At 41.8% G+C, this 21,047-nt stretch overlaps 1 protein-coding gene across 1 annotated transcript; it reads left to right on the forward strand.

The window, feature by feature from the left end:
- The first annotated feature begins 2 nt into the window (after window positions 1–2).
- Window positions 3–14,943, forward strand: CASP3 (caspase 3). The gene is made up of 8 exons (XM_030005541.1): window positions 3–131; window positions 5,245–5,394; window positions 6,689–6,781; window positions 9,064–9,188; window positions 9,688–9,816; window positions 11,779–11,954; window positions 12,466–12,583; window positions 13,480–14,943. The coding sequence occupies exons 3-8, from the start codon at window positions 6,708–6,710 to the stop codon at window positions 13,704–13,706; spliced, it is 849 nt and encodes a 282-aa protein (XP_029861401.1). The 5' UTR covers window positions 3–131; window positions 5,245–5,394; window positions 6,689–6,707; the 3' UTR covers window positions 13,707–14,943.
- The last annotated feature ends 6,104 nt before the right edge of the window (window positions 14,944–21,047 follow it).

Here is a 21,047-nt window from a genome sequence, read left to right on the forward strand (position 1 = left end):
CCAGCGGGGCCGCGGGGCGGTGGCGTACAGCGGCGGTGCTCCCTCCGAGCCTAGCCCAGCCCAGCCCAGCCCAGCCCTGGGGAAGGCTGGTCGGAGCGCAGCGCCGGTGGGGCGGGCAGACGGCAGAGCCGGTGAGTGGCGGCGGCGGCGGCGGGGCTGCGGGCTCGGCGGCTGGGCCGAACAAAGCGGAGGGGGGTGGGGTAGGGCGGGCTGGCGCCAGGCTGTGGCTCTCCGGCTCGGCGGGGCCTCTTCCGCAGGGAGCCGGCTGAGGGGAGCGGGAGCCTCCCCACACCTGGGCCGGGAGGGGAGCCGCGGTTCGCCCGGGGCGGCCCCGGCGCAGAGTGCCGCCTTCTCGCTCCCCCGGCTGCCCGCCGGGCTCCTGCCACAGCGGGTCCGGCGAGGCGGTCGGTTGTCAGGGGCGGATGTCCCCCCGCCCGCCCGCCGCAGCGCCTTGCCTCCCGGGCGCGGCCGGCCGCGGTGCCGTCCCAGCGCTCGCCGCTTCCACCTCCCCGGAGGGAGAGCGCGGGGGGCTCAGTTATTAGTTTTCCAGACGCTTAAGGCAGACAATTTGCTCATTTAAGACTGTTTTTGTGGAGAAGCTGCCTAAACAAAAAAAAAGGGGGGGGAACCCCAAAACTTTAATTTTGGACTGCTTTCTGGTGTCCCTCCGATAGACTGTTAACTAACTGGAAACACAGGCTCAAAATCTGCATTTGGATCTACCAAAATAAAGCTTGGGAGACAGCGGGTTAATCCTCGTCTAGAAAAGGGCTCTGCAGCGACCCGGTTGCTAACAAAGAGTGGGTGTGCGGTAGCCGAGGGGCATCATCCCGAGATGAGGGTCACAGGGGCGATGGTACGGAGGCTTGCCTCTATTGTTCTGATCCTGCCAGCGCTGGGAAAGCACGCGTGAGGCCTTCGCAGACACCGCGGCTAACTTTTTATAGCGTGTAGGAGGCCCTGTCCAAGGTGTTGTCAGTCTGTTCCCTGCTAGGTTGAAGGATAGTGCTAGTAATCTAGTCTTTTACCCTCCAACTGGTAATTCTCTTCTTTAATTATCTGCTTCTCGTCAGTTGGTACGTTTGAAAGTAACACACCTTGCCCTTAATAACCTCGTCAGGCTCCTTAATATTTATTGCAATGGTGATGTGGTTAATAGGTGTAGGTGAAGGAGTAAGGAAGGGTCCCATCTACTCTCAGAATAAATTCAAGTCTTGCTGATTTTGCAGATTAGTGCAGGCTAACTAAAAGTCTGTTTGCTTTTGGAAGATCAGAGTGCTGGCCCAGTCAGTGTCAGTGCTTTCCAACAACTGCATCCAGACCAGAAGTAATGTGAAGGGATGTAACAGTATTGGCACGCTTCCTTCAGTGGTAGCAGTATTTAATAGTGCGATAATGCCACATAGAAAACGTAATGGTGTATTTCAAATGTTTTTAGTTTTTTCATATAGCCAGCTTCTTTATTTTCCTTCTGTTATTAATTAGATAATTATAAGTTATCATTATACATTGTAGAATGGAAAATTCTTAATTTGCATGTCTGCCTTAGTATCACAATGTGCCATGTATATCTTTATGTACATAAAATACCTTCTTTGCATGCTTGGCATTTTCTCTTGCAGTCATGTGAGGTGGAAAACTGCCCTTTTCTAATCTTTAAGGACATGTTTTATGATACTGGTTCCTGTTTTGGACATGTGTTTTAATACTGCTACAATCATTGCTTTGTAGCAGCTGACATATACTGAACATGTGTTGTCTTGTCTTCTGTGGTTTGCATATTTCATGATACAGTAGGTAACTAGAGACAATTCAGTTATTTACTTTCTTCCCTGTCTGAGAAGCTTTGGTGTTATTTTTATCACTATATCATTAATTTGTCTTGTGTGGTTCACAATTCACGTAAATATTGCTTTAAAAAGAAACTTGATTATTCTTATGGCTATCTGCTATCTCTGTCTCATAGGGTTTTTTTAAAAACTCTATATTTTTTTCAAATAAAAGTTTGTAAAATAAGCTGCCTAAAACCTGCAGAACATATTCTGCTAGATTAGAAAAATGTTGCTGTTCATCTCTGCTATTTGTTTTTTAAGGTTCCTTACAGTTGAAAGCTTGTCTTACCTAAGCTTTCAGTGAAAAGAATATCAAGGAGCAGAAAAACAATTTTTAATTAAATTCCTAATGCATTGTCCTGATTTTTTTTTCCCCCTATACCTAACAGCACGAGATCATCCTCTACAGGGAAATGTGTGTTCTGCTTGACAGAACATGGCATCATTGCATTACTTAAACAAAGATGATGCAATTCTTAGTAGTCTGTTAGAATCAGCACTGTCCTCCAGACAGTGTTGCTGTTACCCTGACTAGTGCTTTAGAGCAGAAAACATACTGCTGATTAAAATGTGCATTTGAGTGCCTAGCAACAAAACAGATCTCTCTTTGTGGATGTATTTCGTTCTCTAAAGAAGTGCAGATGACTTGGTGCGTTAAGGTGCTCAGAAATTGATGGATGTTAAAGGTGAGTTACAGATTCTATTCTGAAGATAATGCATGCTGTTGTGGTTTAGGCCCAGGCAGCAACAAAGCACCACGCGGCTGCTCACTTACTCCTTGCCAGTGGGATGGGGAGGAGAAAATGTAATGAAAGGCTCATGGGTCAAGACAAGGACAGGGAAGGATCACACACCAGTTATGGTCACAGGCCAAAGAGGCTCGACTTGGGGGGAAAAAAACAAATTCAATTTAATTTGTTGCCAATCAAACCAGAGTAGGGTAATGAGAAGTAAACCCAAATCTTAACACACCTTCCCCCCACCCCTCCCTCCTTCCCAGGCTCAACTTCACTCCTGGTTTTCTTTACCTCCTCCCCTCCAGTGGCACAGAGGGATGGGGAATGGGAGTTATGGTCAGTTCATCCCATGTTGTCTCTGCCGCTCCTTCCTCTGCAGGGGGAGGGCTACTCATGCTCTTCCCCTGCTCCAGCAAGGGGTCCCTCTCATGGGAGACAGTTCTCCACAAACTTCTCCAACGCGAGTCCTCCCCACAGGCTGCAGTTCTTCATGAACTACTCCAGCATGGGTCCCTTCCATGGGGTGCAGTCCTTCAGGCACAGACTGCTCCAGCACAGGCTTTCCCACGGAGTCACAGCCATCTTTGGGCGCAGCCATCTGCTCCAGTGTCGGCTCCTCCATGGGCTGCAGGTGGGCATCTGCTCCACTCCTTACCTCCACAGGCTGCAGGGGAATCACCTCCTCTGGCACACCTCCTCTCCCTCCTTCTTCACTGACCTTGGTGTCTGCAGAGTTGTTTCTCTCATATATTCTCAGTCCTCTCTCCAGCTGAAGTTTTTTTTTTTTTCCCCCCATTCTTAAATCTGTTCTCCCAGAGGCGCTACCGCTGTCGCTGATGGGCTCAGTCTTGGCCAGAGGCAGATCTGACATGGAGCCAGGGAAGCTTCTAGTGCCTACTCACAGGAGCCACCACTGCAGCCCTTCCCCCACTACCAAACCCCTACCACACAAACCTAATACACATGCATATTTTAAATACCTCACGTATGATACCCAGTTTTTCCTCAATATCTCTCTAGCTTCTGTGAAGACTCTTAGACAAGATCCAGTTGTGATGCAGAAAAATGCAGTAAGCTCTAACACTTCATTAAACAATTGAAACTGTAGGCTGTGAGCGAGGCTTGCAAAGGCTTTAGTAAGAAATATTTTTATGCTATGTTACTACAAAATGTGTTTTACATTGTTCAGAAGCAAAGTACTGCACTTCATTGTAACTGTAGGTTTTTCTAGCTACTTCTTCAAATTTCATTGTTTCTTTGGCATTGGATCAAGGACATCAGTTTTAGAGATTTAAGGCTGTGAAAGGGTCGAGGAGATAAGTCTTAATTTAAGGTTACTTAAATGTTGAAGATCTTTCTTATTGCTTGCAGCATGCTTTGACATTTGTGTTACAGAAGCATTCAGTGGACCCAGTCTGTTAGGTCTCCAATTTGCCTACTTAAGTCTGCTGCTGTTCACCAGTGTTATTCCCACCTGCTTACTAAAACCAGTCCCTAATGGGATGCAGCTACTTGGTTGAAGCACACCTGATGTGAACCCAAGGCAGCCTGATGATCCACTTACCCTCCCTAGTGATTCCAAGGTCTCATCTGTTGGCCAGAGAGTTGTTAGCTTTCCCTATACTTTAGCTGAGTCTTTAAGTAGTTATTGGTAGGCCAGGCTGGCTCATATGGTAGACAGGAGGTGACCACAGCTCCTGTAAGCACATACTTACTAGTTTACGCTAGCTGGTTCATGTACTTGCAGCACTGGCACTGCAGATCTTCGCAGTGCCAGACAGCTGGCATAACCACATGGGCTTTTAGCAGAAGTTGAATTCCATGCTGACATGGCTACACTGCTCTCAGTTCATCTGCTGGCTAGTATTGATAATGGAGTTGGTATGTGATAATGTGCTTTTTTTATATGGTGTGGTTCTTCATTACTGTTGGCAGACAAAGAACAAACAAGGAAGAAAGTTAACCTTGTTGCTGCCTCTCCTATTAATCCCAGCCACAGTGAAGGGTTTGGGTTGTGCTTCTGCACATAGTGCTTCTCCTGAAGAAGGAACAGCATAAGTTGCATCAGAATTGTGGGCCTGTCTGGTTGGAAGTTTTCCTGCAAAATAAAGTTTTGTTCAAAAGTGTCAGGGTGCGAGCTCAGGAAAGCTGGGAACCAAAGCCAAGGATGATTGTGGTAAGGACGGGGTTGAAAGACGCGTAGAAAGTTGTGGAAGCGGCTCTGCTGGATCAGGGGAACTTCTAGTGTTCTTGTCAATGAAAGCCATTCTTTCTGCTTCCCAGGGATCAGAAGCTCTGCTTTTCAGTTACAGCTGAGTGGACACACCAATTGTCACTCTAGATGAGACTTGGTTGTCAGTGCTAATGCTCCCTGCCCAATGATAAGGCATAGGGTTGGATCACTGTCATGCCACAGGTCTTAGGTACTTGAATTACCCTTTGGAAGTGCATGTCTTTTTTCACATAGGGAACTCTTAAGGAATTAGACTTTGAAATTAGCATGAATGAATCCAGATCATGGTGCTAGGCAGGCAGGTTCAGCATCGTAGATGTAGTTCCTGCCCCGTGATACTGTCTTTAAAGTGATTTTCTAAAATATAAAGCAATAATGTATTTAAAAAACTTTATTTCTAAAATATCAAGCTTATTTGATACTTCTGTAATTTGGTTTTCAGGAGATTTCCTGTGCGCTGCTAGCTTACATGATACAGTTCTCAAGTCTGGAATAATTTTGTGAGCAAGATTTCTTAATTACATCAGTGCTCCAAGATACAAAGAAATAGTTTTCAGAGTAACCTTGAAGATCTTTTGAAGTCACTAAAAATGTAAGTAAATGTCTTTTAAGAAACAAGGAAAGAAAGAGGGTTATACATACCCCAGATTAGTGCTTCTGATGCATCAGTAATTGTTGCCACAGAAAATGCATGTTCATGGTGTACTAGCTGGACTATAGATATAAAGTTAAGAGACTTAATATAATAATAATATGACGGTGTAAGATGACAAATATAGTTTGCCACCACAGAACCTAAGCCTTAAATAAGAATCTTCATCATATCTGACCGGCAAAGCTTATTACTTGGTCTGGTTATTTATACATCCCTATTTACCGTAAATATATCTGCTAAGTTTCTTTAAAATTCTTGCCTCATAGTGGCTGGTTTGCTTCTTGAGGTCTAAGCACTTAATTCACTTCTAAGCATTTATTACTTTGTCCTATCTGGCAATTTAACTTTATGATGCTTAATCCTTTTCTGAATCCTGAGTTAAAGCTAACCTGTGGTAATGTGTTCCATGAGTACACACAGAGTAGTTGGGAGGGAGGGTTCTTGCTTTTAAATTGATTTCTGGCTTGGTATCAATCATCATTTCTTGTCCTGTGTTCTGATCAAAAGTAAATAGCAGCCCACAGCACAAAGTCCATTTCATCAACTATTTAAAGTTGTAACATTTTGGTTTTATGTTATTTATATTGCAGTTGCCTTCACATACACCAGTTAGGATTGGGTGATGTTTCATTTGAAACTGAATGCAGAGAAATTATTTATTTCTCAAAATACTATGACCCAACATCTAATCTTCCATGTTAGTCTTTGCACACATCCGATAACCTGTGTTGCTTGGTTTTAGATCTCAATTTCTGTCTTACTGAGATGGAAGGATCCATATATGACACAATATTCATAATACTAAAATGCTACTAATGCATGTAGGGACATTACAATATTATAAAGATTGTTTTAAATTTGTTTGTCTCTTATCCTGCTTTTTGTAGGTATTTTCAATGATTTGGTCACAGGGATCTGCAGACTGTTTTTCCCAGAGTTGTTTTAGAATACAATAATTTAGAAAAATATTTAATGTTCTTCTTTCAAATGTAAGATATGTAGGGATTACTCGGAAATGCTATTTGTTGCCTACCAATACTAATACTCCTAGGCTAAAGTTATTCTGTTTGACTATCCCCTTTTAACATTCCTGTTTTCTCTATAATTCTAAAAAAATTGCACTCTGATTGTGTAAGGCTTTAAGGAAACCTAGCAAAACTTAAGCAATTTCAAGGTATTATTTCATATGAAAATTAGCTGTCATATGTTTCTATTTTCTTATGTTTTCAAGCTGATAATTGAGAGCCATAATGGCAGACATAGGAGATGGACCACATTCGGGGGAAGATCTGACAGATGCAAAATCTATTCCTGGTTCCAAAGGGTAAGTGAGGTACTTTTGATTTAAGTCTTCAAGTCTTGAGGAATCTTGTGCTGTAACAGAAGGTGAGAGCCACAGAAGAAATAATGCTAAAAGGAAAAGTTTAAATTATGGTAAATTATAATAATCATAAAAAACTATTAGTGTTGTTGTACTGACTGAAAATATACAGTCTGACGGAACAGGCCACGTGTATGTACAAGGAACTAAAAAGCAAAACACTTGAGGTGCAGTTAGACTTGACTTAACAGAATTGTCAAGTGGTTAGCTGTTCTTGAAAAGAGACTTCTCTGTCTCACCCTGGGCTAAATGTTTACTCCTTTCCTTGAACTGCTTCTAGAGCTCACCTGAAGCTGTGGCATACAGTTCAGCTGCTTGAGCTTACCTGCTGTAGGGTTATATGTGCGGAAGCACAACTGCAAGGGGGAACTTAGAGGGGTGGAAGGGAGGAAACGTACGCCTGTTGTTCCTGGTGACAGCTAGTTGTTACGCTGGCGTAGCACTATCATCAGATTACGCTCTCTCTGGCAACCTAATTTGTTTCTGAAGTTATTCTTTTTAGTATTTCAATGAAAATTAGATTTAAGAGCATTACAGACTTTTTATTTGTAGAATACAATATGACAGCGGGCCCCAATCTTGTAATCACTTACCCATGTGCTTAAATGAGAAAATCCATACCGACTTCAGCATATATGGACTGAGTAAAATTGACAGCTGTTGCAGAGTCATGAGTGGTGGTGTACTTGGTGTGCTCATTAAGGCAGACTTAACAGGTGCATACAGAGTCTTGGTCTTTCTAGGTTTTGAATGTTTACTTGTGAAAATTCAATGGTAATATGACTTTTGGTTAGAATTCAGAATAGATTTACAATTTCAGAGCTGATCTTGCCTCCAGGTACATAGCTTTCAAAAGATGATAGTAAAAAAACCCAACTGATTTCATGTTGATACAATAATTGGTTTCCTTAAACTAATTTTTCATGTTCTCCTGCGCAGAGGCATTATCATTTTAGATGCAGTTCTTCCCTGAGTCTTTAAAATTTAAGCTTTTTACAAGTTGCACAGAAGGTTACTACAAATACAAATGACTCTTCACTTTTTTTTTTTTTTTAATTATTTGTGTATGTGCACATTTTACCAAACTTGAAACAAAAGTTTTATTTGGGAGCATAACTATACAAAGCAGTTTTACTTATTTTAACCTCTAGGCAGTTACAGTCTTCGCTAGTTTTGAATCAGATCTACCAACTGATTTCACAGACATAACTTAGCATCATAGAATCGTTTGGGTTGGAAGGATCATAGAATTGTTGGATGGAAAGTTCATCTAGTTCCACCCCCTCTGCCATGGGCAGGGACACCTTCCACTAGACCAGGTTGCTCAGAGCCCCATCCAACCTGGCCTTGAGCACTTCCAGGGATGGGGCATCTACAACATCTCTGGGCAACCTGTTCCAGTGCCTCACCACCCTCACAGTAAAGAACTTCTTCCTCACATCTAACGTAAATCTACCCTCTTTCAGTTTAAAACTGTTACCTCTTGTCCTATCACTACACTCCCTCATATAGAGTCCCTCCCTATCTTTCCTGTAGGCCCCCTTTAAGTACTGGAAGGCTGCTATAAGGTCTCCCCGGCGCCTTCTCTTCTTTAGGCAAAACAACTGCAACTTTCTCAGCCTGTCCTCATAGGGGAGGTGGTCCAGCCCCCTGATCATTTTCATGGCCCTCCTCTGGACCTGCTCAAGCTGAATGCAGTACTCCCGGTGGGGTCTCATGAGAGTGGAGCAGAGGAGCAGAATCACCCCCCTTGACCTGCTGGCCATGCTTCTTTTGATGCAGCCCAGGATACAGTTGGTTTTTCGGGCTGCTAGTGTACATTGCCAGCTCATATTCAGTTTTTCATCCACCAATATCTCCAAGTCCTTCTCCTCAGGGCTGCTCTCAATACACTCATCGCCCAGCCTGTATCCATGTTTGGGATTGCCCTGACCCATGTGCAGGACCTTGCACTTGGCCTTGTTGAACTTCATGAGGTTTGCACAGGCCCACCTCTCAAGCCTGTCAAGGTCCCTCCGGATGGCATCCCTTCCCTCTCTAGAGTATCAACCACACCACTCAGCTTGATGTCATCAGCAAACTTGCTGAGGGAACCTTTAGGGAACAAGTAGCAAACCTTACCAGCTTCATTGGTTTTGCTAAAATAACCTTATTTTATTATTATTTTGAAACTAGAGAAGAGAGATCAGAAATTAACACCTAAAGTTTGTCTGATTTCTATACAGAAAGAACCTACCTGCTAGCAAGTCTATGGACTCTGGAATTCTGCCAGACTACAGTTACAGAATGGATTATCCAGAGATGGGGGAATGTGTAATAATAAACAATAAGAACTTCCACAGACAGACCGGTACCACTTTCAAATTTTTAAATTTTTTCCTTAATTTAGATAAATTAGTGGCATGTATTATTCTTCAAAATTAAATATGCAGACCAATTTTGCAATCTAAAATTAAGTGGTTTGAATGGGTATGATTCATTTCAGTGCATTGTTCCAAATATGCATAGAGGGAACACATGAGGTTACAGCAGTAATGTGGAGAAAAATTGATAGGCAGTACAAGTCCATCTTACCTTTAGTCATGATTTCTGTTTTGCAAATGAAATCCTTTTTTATGTCTTTATATAGATAGGTAGATATAAAAATAAGGACTAGCTAAATCTACAATATAGATACAGAGAGAGGTCATGTGCATGTATAACAGTGCAATGTTTTTTCTGTTAGAATGGGTCTGGAATAATAGAATAATATTCTAGACTGGTACAGGTATAAGTGAGGAAAGAACTTGGCTCAATCAGACCATGCCATCTTTATCATATAAAAAATAATACATTTGTCTTACGTATAGGGATGTTACCCCGTTCGGGTACAGATGCGGATGCTGCAAGTGTCAGAGAAGTTTTTATGAAGTTGGGATATAAAATAAAGATCAACAATGATCTTTCATGCAGGGACATTCTTGAACTCTTGAAAAATGGTAAGTGACAATATCTTCAGTGTGTGTATTAAATCAACCACTGTTTCCAAATACATCTCTATCCCTCACATCTCTTCTTCCATGATTCTTTTAGAAGATATTTCACACCTACCAGTGTTTTTTTGCTAAGGATGACGTGTACATCGTAGTTTCTATGTTTATTCATCTTTGCTGTCTCTCTATCTTTTGTGCCATGACTGTTGTCTCCATATCCTTTCTCATCTTCTAAGAAGGCTGGAAAAAAGGCTGAAACTTAAATGCAAACTGATTTATGTTCGGACTCTGGGATTGCTGAAGCTCTCTGAGTTGGAAAGAAACCTGCTTAATTGGGTAGAGTGGTCCTGTGCTATATCCTTAGTGGTGTGGCCCTAGAGGTGTTCTGATCCAGGGGGGCCTCTGACTGAGGGACCAGAACTGCAAGTGTGTGGACTGAATTACTCTTTTAGAGAAACAACTCATATTTTGTTTGACTTGTGAAACAAAACACCCTTCTGTCAAGTGACAACTTTATAGTACTGTCTGTGTTAGTCCTGCTTTGTTTGGACTTGACTACATCTAGACCAGTAAATTAAATGGTGCCTGGAGGTATCTGTAGCCCTGGCACACAGACTATTGTAGTTCACTGTTGGCAGGTTCTCTGGCATGACTGTGGCTTATACCTGCTAGCGCTCTCCCAGGCTGTTGCAGGTCACAGTTCAACAGTTAAAGTGTTCCAGGGATTATTCCCAACAGCCAGTTAGCCTGCAGCAATCCTGTTTGGTTTTTTGTTTTGGTTTGGGTTTTTTTTTTATAAATGTGTTTGCTAACATAGATGTAGGTACTTTAGTGCCAGTTAATGTTTATGCCAGAGAATGCTCCTAGGCATGGTTAATTTATTAGTATAGTTACAGCCTGTCTGTTGATAGTAGCTGAGAGTGGAAAGGCCTCTGTCTTACCTATGTTATAAGGCCTCCAAATAGAAAGTGTAAACTACAGACTGCAGCCTAACTAGAGATTCCCAAAAAACAGCCTTTCCTGACTCTTCTAGGTGTAGTGCTTGTCCATGGATTGTAGAAATGCCTGAGTGTGCATTGCTTGAGAAAAATCTAAATAGTTCAGTTTTTCCAGAATAGAAATTCAGTGTTTTGGCAAGCTCTAAACAGAAAGCTTCAGCTTTTGGGACTGTTACGCTTTTAATCTACAAACTCTTGCATCTTCTTGAGTTTCCCAGTCAGAATTCCTTTTGGAGCCTTTCTTTTAAACCATGTTTGTACCTTTTCATATATTTAAAAGAATCATCTTGGTCCTCAAGTACAATCCCCACAATGTCAGGCAACAAAAGACATCAGAGAATATCTGTTCTATGCTCTTTGCATACCACAAGATGGAAAAAAAAAATATCTACAAACACTTTATATCAAGCTTAAAAGTCTTTAAGTACAAAATTCAGAGGCTTGAAAAAATCTTTCTAGACCTTGCTACAGGGCAAGAGGGAGAGAGAGAGGGGTAATGTGAGTACCTAGGTCCCTGCAGCAGCAACAACTTTCATGCTACATTCAGTTCCCATGTAATCCAAGTAGTTGAAGCATCTCTGATTGGAAAGAGAGGTAAGATTTCCCCATCCTTTCCCAAAACTCAGAACTTCCCATCAGTCCAATCCCAGATCACGAGACTGTTGACCATTACTGCATTCAGACTTTGAGACACTGTGGGAACACCTTCCTTGTCTCCTCACAGTGTTCCTGGCCTAGTTCTGTGGCCATGTCTTAGAATGGGTAGGGTTGCCCTTTAATTTGGGGTTTTCTGTGTCCAACTTCCTGAAGTGGAGTAGGCTGGCTCCTTTTGTTCAGAAGTGAAAACTGGCTGGAGGTTTCTAAACACAGGAGTTGGTTTTTAAAGACTGCTGTCACATAGGAAGCATCAAAAGTTCAAAGCTTTTAGGGAGTGCAAGAAGTTACGATAATTCTCTTTTTTTCTTTCAAGTTTCTGAAGAAGATCACAGCAAGCGAAGCAGTTTTGTTTGCGTGTTGCTAAGCCATGGTGATGAAGGATTCATCTATGGTACAGATGGCCCTCTTGAACTGAAAGTACTAACAAGCCTTTTCAGAGGTGACAGGTGCAGAAGTTTAGCAGGAAAACCCAAGCTCTTTTTCATTCAGGTGATGTACAGCTGGACAATGATCATCAAATCAGCTGCATACTTAAAAGAAAATTGTTTCCCAATTAATTACTAGTGTAAAAAAGTTAATTATTTCTAAAATTGATTTAAATGGAATTGCTTTAGAATGAGACTCTCTTCCGGTCAAAAAGTGGCACAATCTGCCTTATTAGGTAGGCAGTATTTGTAATAACTCAGATTGCGTTACCTTAATTCTATGGATTAAGTAAAAACTTTCTGAACACTAGCCAATATTTTAGTGAGTTTCTGAACGCGCTTTTGAATGAATCTCTATCTTAACCAAACTGTGTAGTTGATTTAAATAAATGCTAGTTACTTTTCTTCTGAATCTGTCTAATGGAAATGTGACATAGAAATTCTTGTTGTTTTTTTAATAAGGATACTACTGTGTTTAAACCAGAAAAAAAAAAATCAGTATTTTGATCATGATTGCTGCCTTTATTTTGTTGTTTTTTTTTATTTCATCTTCCATTCTTCTCTCCACCAAATAGGCTTGTAGAGGGACAGAATTAGATTCTGGTATTGAGGCAGACAGTGGATCAGAAGAAACAATGTGTCAAAAAATACCTGTAGAAGCAGACTTCCTGTATGCATATTCTACAGCTCCAGGTAAGAGACTTGCAAAGAAATTTTTGTTCCTGAAATTGTATCTATATATCAGCTTGTATTGATACTGTATCCAGTCAGTGGGTGACTATTTCATTTGTTCTCTTTCATGGAAATATGAACTTTCTTCCCTCAATTGTTTTTTCTCCCCTGATTGGATTTCTTTTTGAGGTAGTTGCTATTCTCAGTTCCTACAAAAAACCGCAAAATCCAAACCCTGAATGTACATCTTTCTCACTAGCAAACCCTCAAATGTTCATTTGCTATAAATTCAGTTAATCTGAGTTGTGCAAATAAGTTACAGCAGGAAGTAAAAGGTATTGTTAGTTCTGAGAGAACAAAACAATCAGATATCTGTAGATACATATGCAGAAGTCGGTGATAAACACCAGCATATTATTTGCCTATCGATTCTGTTTTCATTGCATCCTTAAGCAAAATCAGTAGTGGCAGAGCCCTTAGTATGCCCTTTACGTTATCAGTTATCAGCAGGTTCCAGTCTTTAATTCATGCACGTAGTCCTGAAGATAGTGACACTGACATCCATTTTGCATCTTGGCTCTATCTGTAGTCACGTCTCCTATGTACATGTATACTGTATAAAGAAGTGGTAAGTGATTAAGGGTAAGACTGTTGCAGCAGAAGATAGTTTTCCTGCCTTTTGATTTTCTACCTACTTAAAGTATTCTTAGATTAGAAAACATGAGAGGATTAGAAAAATTTTTTGAGCTGGAATTTGGGGAGATTATAAAATCTAAATTTTGGTGGTTAGTGGTTTTGAGTTTTTGTTTTAAAATGTTGATTGCTATTGAAAACAATGTATTGTTCCCCTAATTACTATCCTGTCCTGTATCAGAGGCTGCTATATCTGATCAATTTGACATCTCTCTTTTCCCCAGGCTATTACTCCTGGAGGAATTCAGCTGAAGGCTCCTGGTTTATTCAGTCACTGTGTAAAATGCTGAAGGAACATGCAAGGAAACTTGAACTCATGCAGATTTTAACTCGTGTAAATCGCAGAGTGGCAGAGTACGAGTCCTGCTCAACACGGCAAGATTTTAATGCAAAGAAACAGATTCCGTGCATTGTCTCTATGCTCACCAAAGAATTTTACTTCCCTTGCTAAAAGAATTTCACCTTGTAATTTTTCAGTTCATGTTTTTATCTGTAATTTATATGCAATGTTAGTATGGAATACCACTTCTAAATCTGAACTACAGTTCACTGTTGTGTATGGCATAATGAACTGTCTCAAAGTTAGATATGTCCATTATTAGGAGTAAAACATAGTATGGCTATGTTAGAAATGCAGACTTGAGTAGCTGAAGCATAGGCAACTTTGAAAGTAGTGCTCTGAGTATCTCAGAAAAATTGGGAAGAGGAGACTGAAGAAATCTCAGATCACTTACCAGATCTATTTGGTGCTACATTTCACTTTGCTGAAGGGGCAGAGAAACGAAGCAGTTCTTATAAATAATTTGGTTTCATTTCTTTGCCAATAGAAAGAAGATTCAGAATGTGATATGTTTACTAATGATGGTAATATGATAGTAGTGTTGTCATACGTTTCTTCTTAACTCAAGTTCTTAAAGTTTAGGTTATAAACTAACCTAAACTGTTTTTATAACTTAGGGCATAAACTGTGGAAGACAGCCAATTCATTTTTTTACATACAATTAGGAACCATATTTAGAATACAGTCAATTTTTTCCTGATGATTTTATAACTTTTTGTATGCAATATTAGGTAAAGCAATTATATCAACACAGTAGCTGTTTCAAAATAAATTTTGTATTCTGACCTTGAAGCTGAGTGACTAAGGGACCAGTCTTCCAAAACTTTTTCTGCAGCTCCCTAAGGGGGGATCTGTTGGCGCATATTTTGGGCTATAAGACTCAGTGCAAAGGGAAGTCTACGTTCTGAATAGTCTGCTTTCCTCTTTCTGGCCGTAAATAAGAGTGGGTTCGCTTTGTGCTATGTGTGTACCACATTTAACCTGTGTGGAAATCTGGATTTGTGATACTGGAGAAATTTCACTTCTTAACTCTAATATCAATTTGAGTTAATTACAAGACTTTAGCTAAAATATGTTAAAAAATAGTAAATTTGTATCTCTTGACTCTGAATTTTGTGGAGAAGGTTTTTGCAAAATTGTAAAACACTTGATGTTTCAGCTTGTGGCAGTCTTTTTAAGATCAGAGGAAGACAGAATGGTAAATGACTATAGGGTGCTTGCAAAACAAGACTTAAATCTCTTTAAATTGTGTAGCATAAACAATGTTATCAAATTGATGTTCACTTCCAGAGGCATTTGTGGTGTTTTTGTTTTTTTTTTTAACTTAAATACTGTTTCCTAAACTGTATCATGCTTTTCTATGTGTATTATTTGTTTAGAATCTGATAGCTTTTGCAAATTAACTTTAATTATGTCCCCTTTTCTCAAAATACTACTTTCCCTTTCCTTCGCCATCTGCCTTACCACCCAAAGTTGAAAAGAAGCTGCTTTAAAGCATTATATGCTGTATAGCCAGGTAGTAAGAGTAGTGATTGAGACATGGGAAATGCAGGTTCAAAAGTTATGCAGAGGAGGCAGTTTTAAACTTTGTAGGTGAGTTCTCTGATGACTGCCTGCTGAATAAGAGGAATCTTGTCTCTCTCTTGTAGAAATGTTTTGTGAGAGAGTGTTAGTCTGTTTTAACTGATTGAAGCTTCAGTTCCAGGCAGATCTATTACCCATGCTTCTGTTGAGAAACTAAATAGTCCCCCGTTAAACATACCTAAAAATAACATTTACAAAAACCTATATGTAGGTTTCTTCACGTAGGTTGTGAATTACAACAAGCAGCTGCACAGTATTGTGTTGTAAAGGACTTCTCTTAATCTACTTCAAAGTAATTGGCAATAGGAGTGTTCCTTGAATTCTTAGTTATTTTGCTGTGAAGAAGTCCTGTCACAGAGTTTGCTCTTCCCTTAGATTTAATAGGTCCTAGTCTTGATCCTTCTTGGCTCTTTAAAGGAAAAATGATTCTACAACTTTTCCAATAGTCTTTAAAATAGACCAAAACAAAATCAAAGCTAAGCTACAATGAGTAACCAGTAATTTAGGAAGACATAGAGGTAGGGCTTAGGGAAAGAGGTAATATTCCCATCAGTCCTTTCCTCTCAAGACAAGAGCTGCATTTTATTCCAAGTCAGTAAATTCCTTCACAGTGCCAGGAAGGCTTCTGGGTATTTCTAGGTGAGGGCTGGTGTTCCAGTCGGTGGGACTTGTGAGTGGAGACAGAGCCTGTTGGAGAAGGGAAAGGGGGAGGCAAGTTAATCATTGCTGTAGGTTTTGGCTAGATAAATCACAGAAGACTGGAAGATTAAGAGGAGTGGAAGCAAAGTGAAAGGAGGGATTGCACAATGTGATTGTTACCTGATCAGAAAGTAACTCCCAAAACTCACAAAGTATGTTTAGAGAGAAGACATTGCTTTATTCTGTGCAGGGTGCGAGGTGGAAGATTTCCACAAATCGAGCACACCTACTGAGGTTTTTGGTCGATACTTATACACTACAGTTAAAACACCACACCTGTCTTATACATATGTTACACCTAACTATTGCATATTCATTATGCTGAGCAAGCATGATGTGTTGTTCTCTTGAGCAATCATCCCAGAGTCTTCTATGCCTGCGCAGGGGTCTCTGGTGGTCTTCGGTGGTGGTCGTTTGGGGAAGAATACCCCTACTCCTTTTGTCCTTTTATAGTGATGCGTCATCTAAGGACACAAGGGTCTCTGTTTCTCTTGCCAACCCCTTGTTTCTCAATGCCAAAGGAGGATGTATGTCCTTAATTAGCAAGTCTGTGACTCTGAAATGTCCGTTACCTGGTGCCTTGACTATTATCCAAACACCCCTTAAGCATCCTCTATTGTAAGCAGAATCTTAAACTAGATAAGCTTTACCTTGAGTATACATAATCTAAACAGTCCTTGAATAGCAAGCATACCACACGTTTCATGTTTTAGTGTTGGGGTTTTTTTTTATTTAAGCTATCACTGCTGCCTTATTTGTTAATCGGTCTTTTGAAGGCTTGAGGCAATATGATGAGAAAGAGGAAGCTGCCTTAGTTTGAGTGAAGCCAAAGGAGAAGGGAACAGGTGATTGATGCTAAAAACCTGGCAGAAAGCACATGTCAGTTTTACAACAGGCGCCAGGGGTAGAGGAAGCAGTTGAACTATCTTTTTATCGTTGAGTTATGTGATAAAAGCTCCTCTGCGCACCCACAAAGGAGCACAGAAAGACAAGGGCAGGAGTGGAAGCCTAAATATACCCTGCCCTACAGGGCTACTCCCAGGCCCATCACAGGAACCATCAGCTCTTCAGTGGCTCACCGCCACAAGCCCAGACACACAAGTGCAGGCAGGTACACAAATTAAGGACTTGAAGGCAGGGACACCCTGTGTGGGCTCCTCACAGGGCTGTCCCGGGAGAGCCCCAGGATCCAGGTGTGAAACCCGTCAAGGTGAGCCAATGCAGGAGCACTTTTCATGTAATGGTGGGACACATCACGGGATACAGGGGAAGAGCATTTGGGGATTGCACAGGATTTACTATGGGATGTTTAGGGAAGGAAAGACAGGGAAAGGGATGGATTTAATGGATTTAGGTGACTCAGGGAGGAAAACTGGGGGGGGGGGGGGGGAATATAAGGGAATAAAAATGACTAGTCACATGTAAGTCATTTGCTGGTCAGTACGCTCATCAGGCCATGCCCTGAGCCTGACCAGTGCAGTGTGTCCTGACTTCTTAATAATTCTCATTTAACTGTTCCTGAGTGGGGGGCTCTGTTCTGTGTGTGTACGTGGGGGACGGAGTGCCACCAACTGGAGTCAGACCACAGGTCAGAGCACTTGTGTCTCTGTGGCGCAGTGACTGGAGTGACCTGATCTATGGGCCAGCACGGGGAGTAGCACCTTGGGTCGCAGTGGCCCATGTGCCCATGGTGCCAGCACCTGGACCAAGTGCAGATCTGGGTGCCAGCAGCTGGGCTGGGACCGTGGGCTGAAAGGCGTGTGTGCCAGTGACCAGGGAGACCCAAGTGGGTGACACCAAGTGCCAACCCAGGGGTGGGACCAAGGGTCAGAGCCCTGTGCCCACGGTGCAAGACCTGGAGCCGGTGCGGGTGTACGAGGGAGTGTGTGAGCACCAGCGAGGACTGAGCCAGGCAGGAGGTGAAGCGGCCTCAGAGTCAGTGGTGGTGGGATGCCTACCGGTAAGGCCACAGGGGGAGCTGGCTATGGGTGGGCCAGGAGAGTCCTGGCCACCTCTCTGCGTGTGTGCATCTACCTGAGTGAGATGATAGTTTGTACCAGCAACAGGAGTGGGGCTGTAGCCTGGAGGGCTTGTATGTCTGGGTGCCAGCAATGGGGGAGACTGGGATCCAGGGTCAGCTACGGGGCAGGCTGAGTGTCTCTGTATGTGTACGTTCCCACCCGTGGACCTCCAACCTGCTCAGTCAGAGAGGGGAGCAGGATGAGGCCATTGATGCTGTCTCTGTTCGTGTGAGCACTGTGAGTGTCTGTCTGTGTTATCAGTGTGTATGATTACACCCACGGTCACGTGTATCTGTATATACATGGTGTATACGTGTGCTCTGTGTGTGTGTGTGCCTAGCGGGAACACATCAGCCTTGCTACTGGTTGGACCTGGGAACATGGAGCTGCAGCAACCTTACCTCTCTCAGGCTGTTAGATATGGCCTGATAGGTTTTTCTCCTAACACATATCTTTTGAAAAAACATTTTGCGAAGAAATACTGACCAACAAACTTCTGAAAAGTGAGGGAGACAACTGTTATTTTCCAGAAGGGGAAGGAAATAAGTTTGTTAAATACGGAGACCTTCACAGAGACCAATGGTGAAAGGCTGGGTGAAAACACTTGCGTGAAAGTGTTACACAGTTTTGAATATACTAACCAATGGGAACAGTTCATCGCTTCCCTGGGAAAGGCCTTCATGCCAAGTGTGGCGGCAGTTTCCAAGCTAAGCTGGAAAGCACATGCCTGTGTTTTCACCTGAAGATACATATATTTGCACGGCTAACTGGATCATCAGTTATCATGCCCAAGAGGCTTTAAAAAAGCCTGACCTTAGTATTTTGCTGATTTGAAAAGCCACCAGAACCGCTAACTTTTCCTAAATCAATGATGATATCAACAAAGATAGCATATGAGACACCTAACATTTTTTAGTTTGCTTTTCTAGCAAAACTAAGAAAAAAAAATCATTTTTTTTTTTTTTTAAATGCATTTGATGTTAAGCAACGGAAGGATGAAGAAAATGAAGACCCAGGATGAAACTGGGGAGGCAATTCATGCTGCCTGGTTTATACCAGGTCGAGCACTCCCTCCTGGTTAAACAAATCCTTACCTTGAATGCATTCTGCCCTCTTCCACAACAACCTCTGAGAGTGCATATTTCAAATCTGGTTTTGTTGAAAGGAAAAAAGGCAAGCCAAACACCAATGCTGGTAAGTCCCATGAAACAGTCTGTCCTTGAAAACAGAATCCATGCTTTTGGTACTCTGCTCCATAACAGAAGAAAACCCATGCAACTTACTCAAAATACAAATTTGGGGTTCTTCAGCCTGGAGAAGAGAAGGCTCTGGGGAGACTTTATTGCAGCCTTTCAATACTTAAAGGGGGGCTTATAAGAAAGACAGGGATAGACTTTTTACTAGGGCCTGTTGTGATAGGACAAGGGGTAATGGTTTTAAACTAAAAGAGGGTAGATTCACACTAGATATAAGGAAGAAATTTTTTTACGATGAGGCTGGTGAAACACTGGAACAAGTTGCCCACAGAGGTGGTAGATGCCCCATCCCTGGAAACATTCAAGGTCAGGTTAAACGGGGCTCTGAGAAACCTGATCTAGTTCAAGATGTCCCTCCTCACTGCAGGGGTGTTGGACTAGATGACCCTTAAAGGTCCCTTCCAACCCAAACCACTCTATGATTCTATGATGATACAGTTGTTAACAAGTTACTAGGTCCTCTTTTATACATAATGCATTCCTCTTGGAAGTATATATGGTTTCTCCTCACATTTCATACTAAATTACTACACATTGATATGCAATTTATATTTTTAATTATAATCTCACATCTATTTATTTTCTGCCAAAGCCAGACAGTACGCATATGAAATAATTTTTGGAAATATTAACAGTATGAATAATAATGGCTAAATTATAACAGTAACAGAAAAAGACTTGTCGTCTCATATCCTATAAGGAATGCTATGCATTACCAGGAAAAACTACCTTTCGGCTGTGTATTTCGTCCTGCTAATGACTGCCCTCAGCAGGACAGTCACAGCGGAGCTTCTCTGGTTTTTTGAGATTAACGGGGTCAAAGATAAACTATTGCTTCCTTACCACAGGGTGTCACTGCAGATAGCACAATAATCTTCAAAACTCACATTAATGACACATTTAAAACTAAAAGCCTCCTGAATGAAGCAACTCTTTCACACCTCTCTGGTTGCTGTCTGTCAGCTTGAGTGTTTATTACATCCTGGGACTTGCAGCCTGAAGTATGTGAAAACATCGCATTGCTGCTTCCCAATAAAACCTCCCCATCTTTCTCATTGCGTATCAAAGTAAACAAGAATCAGCTCATTTTGAGGCAAAAAGGGTTGTCTCTGCTGTTCCAGACCTACCCAGAGAACACTTCCAACTATGGAGTATCTCCCCCTGCAGATCCCTGCCATATCACTGATAGTCCTGCAATGTTTAATAAAAAAACCCCACACCATTCCCCAAAAAGCTTCTGCCATACCTGTGGTGATGGTCTTTAAGCAGAAAGATGGTGCAATAGCTTGCTTTCCCTGCGTCATGAAAGGTGATTACTGGAAACAGAGAGAAAAACTCGCCTTGTAAGCTCTTAAATTTTATTTTTATGTCTTAAGAATCAAATCCTGAAGTTGGGATTTTCCTGGATAATCACAAAACAAAAAATTAAGACCTGACTTCTCCAACCAGATGAAATGTAATGGTTTTTTCTTGCTAGAGACCCAGAAGTTCTCTCATGAAGACAGTCACATAATTAAAGCACCTCAAAAGAAAACAAGGTACACAACAGTCATTTTCCAAAAGTGTTTTTATTTAGTGTTTGCAGGCAAGATTTGGCATCGGATTCAATAGCTCACCACTGCTGGCCCCAATGTCAGAAGACAAGTGATGGTGCTCTGCCTCTGCCTGCTGCGCACAAGACCAAAATGTTTCTGCCTAGCTGAACGTGGTGAGCTCTATAGGGATGCATCTACTGAAATTCAACAGCATGGGGTGTGTAGAAGACCAGCCTAGGTGATCTAATAGGTCCTCCTGGCTTCAAATTGTACACAGAAAGGGGCCATGCAAAGCCATCTCACTCTAAAGGAAGACCAGATAACAGGTTTTCCTGCATATGCATAAAGCTATAGCAA

Source organism: Aquila chrysaetos, chromosome 1 (assembly GCF_900496995.4).
Source record: "Aquila chrysaetos chrysaetos chromosome 1, bAquChr1.4, whole genome shotgun sequence".
Lineage (NCBI taxonomy): Eukaryota > Metazoa > Chordata > Aves > Accipitriformes > Accipitridae > Aquila > Aquila chrysaetos.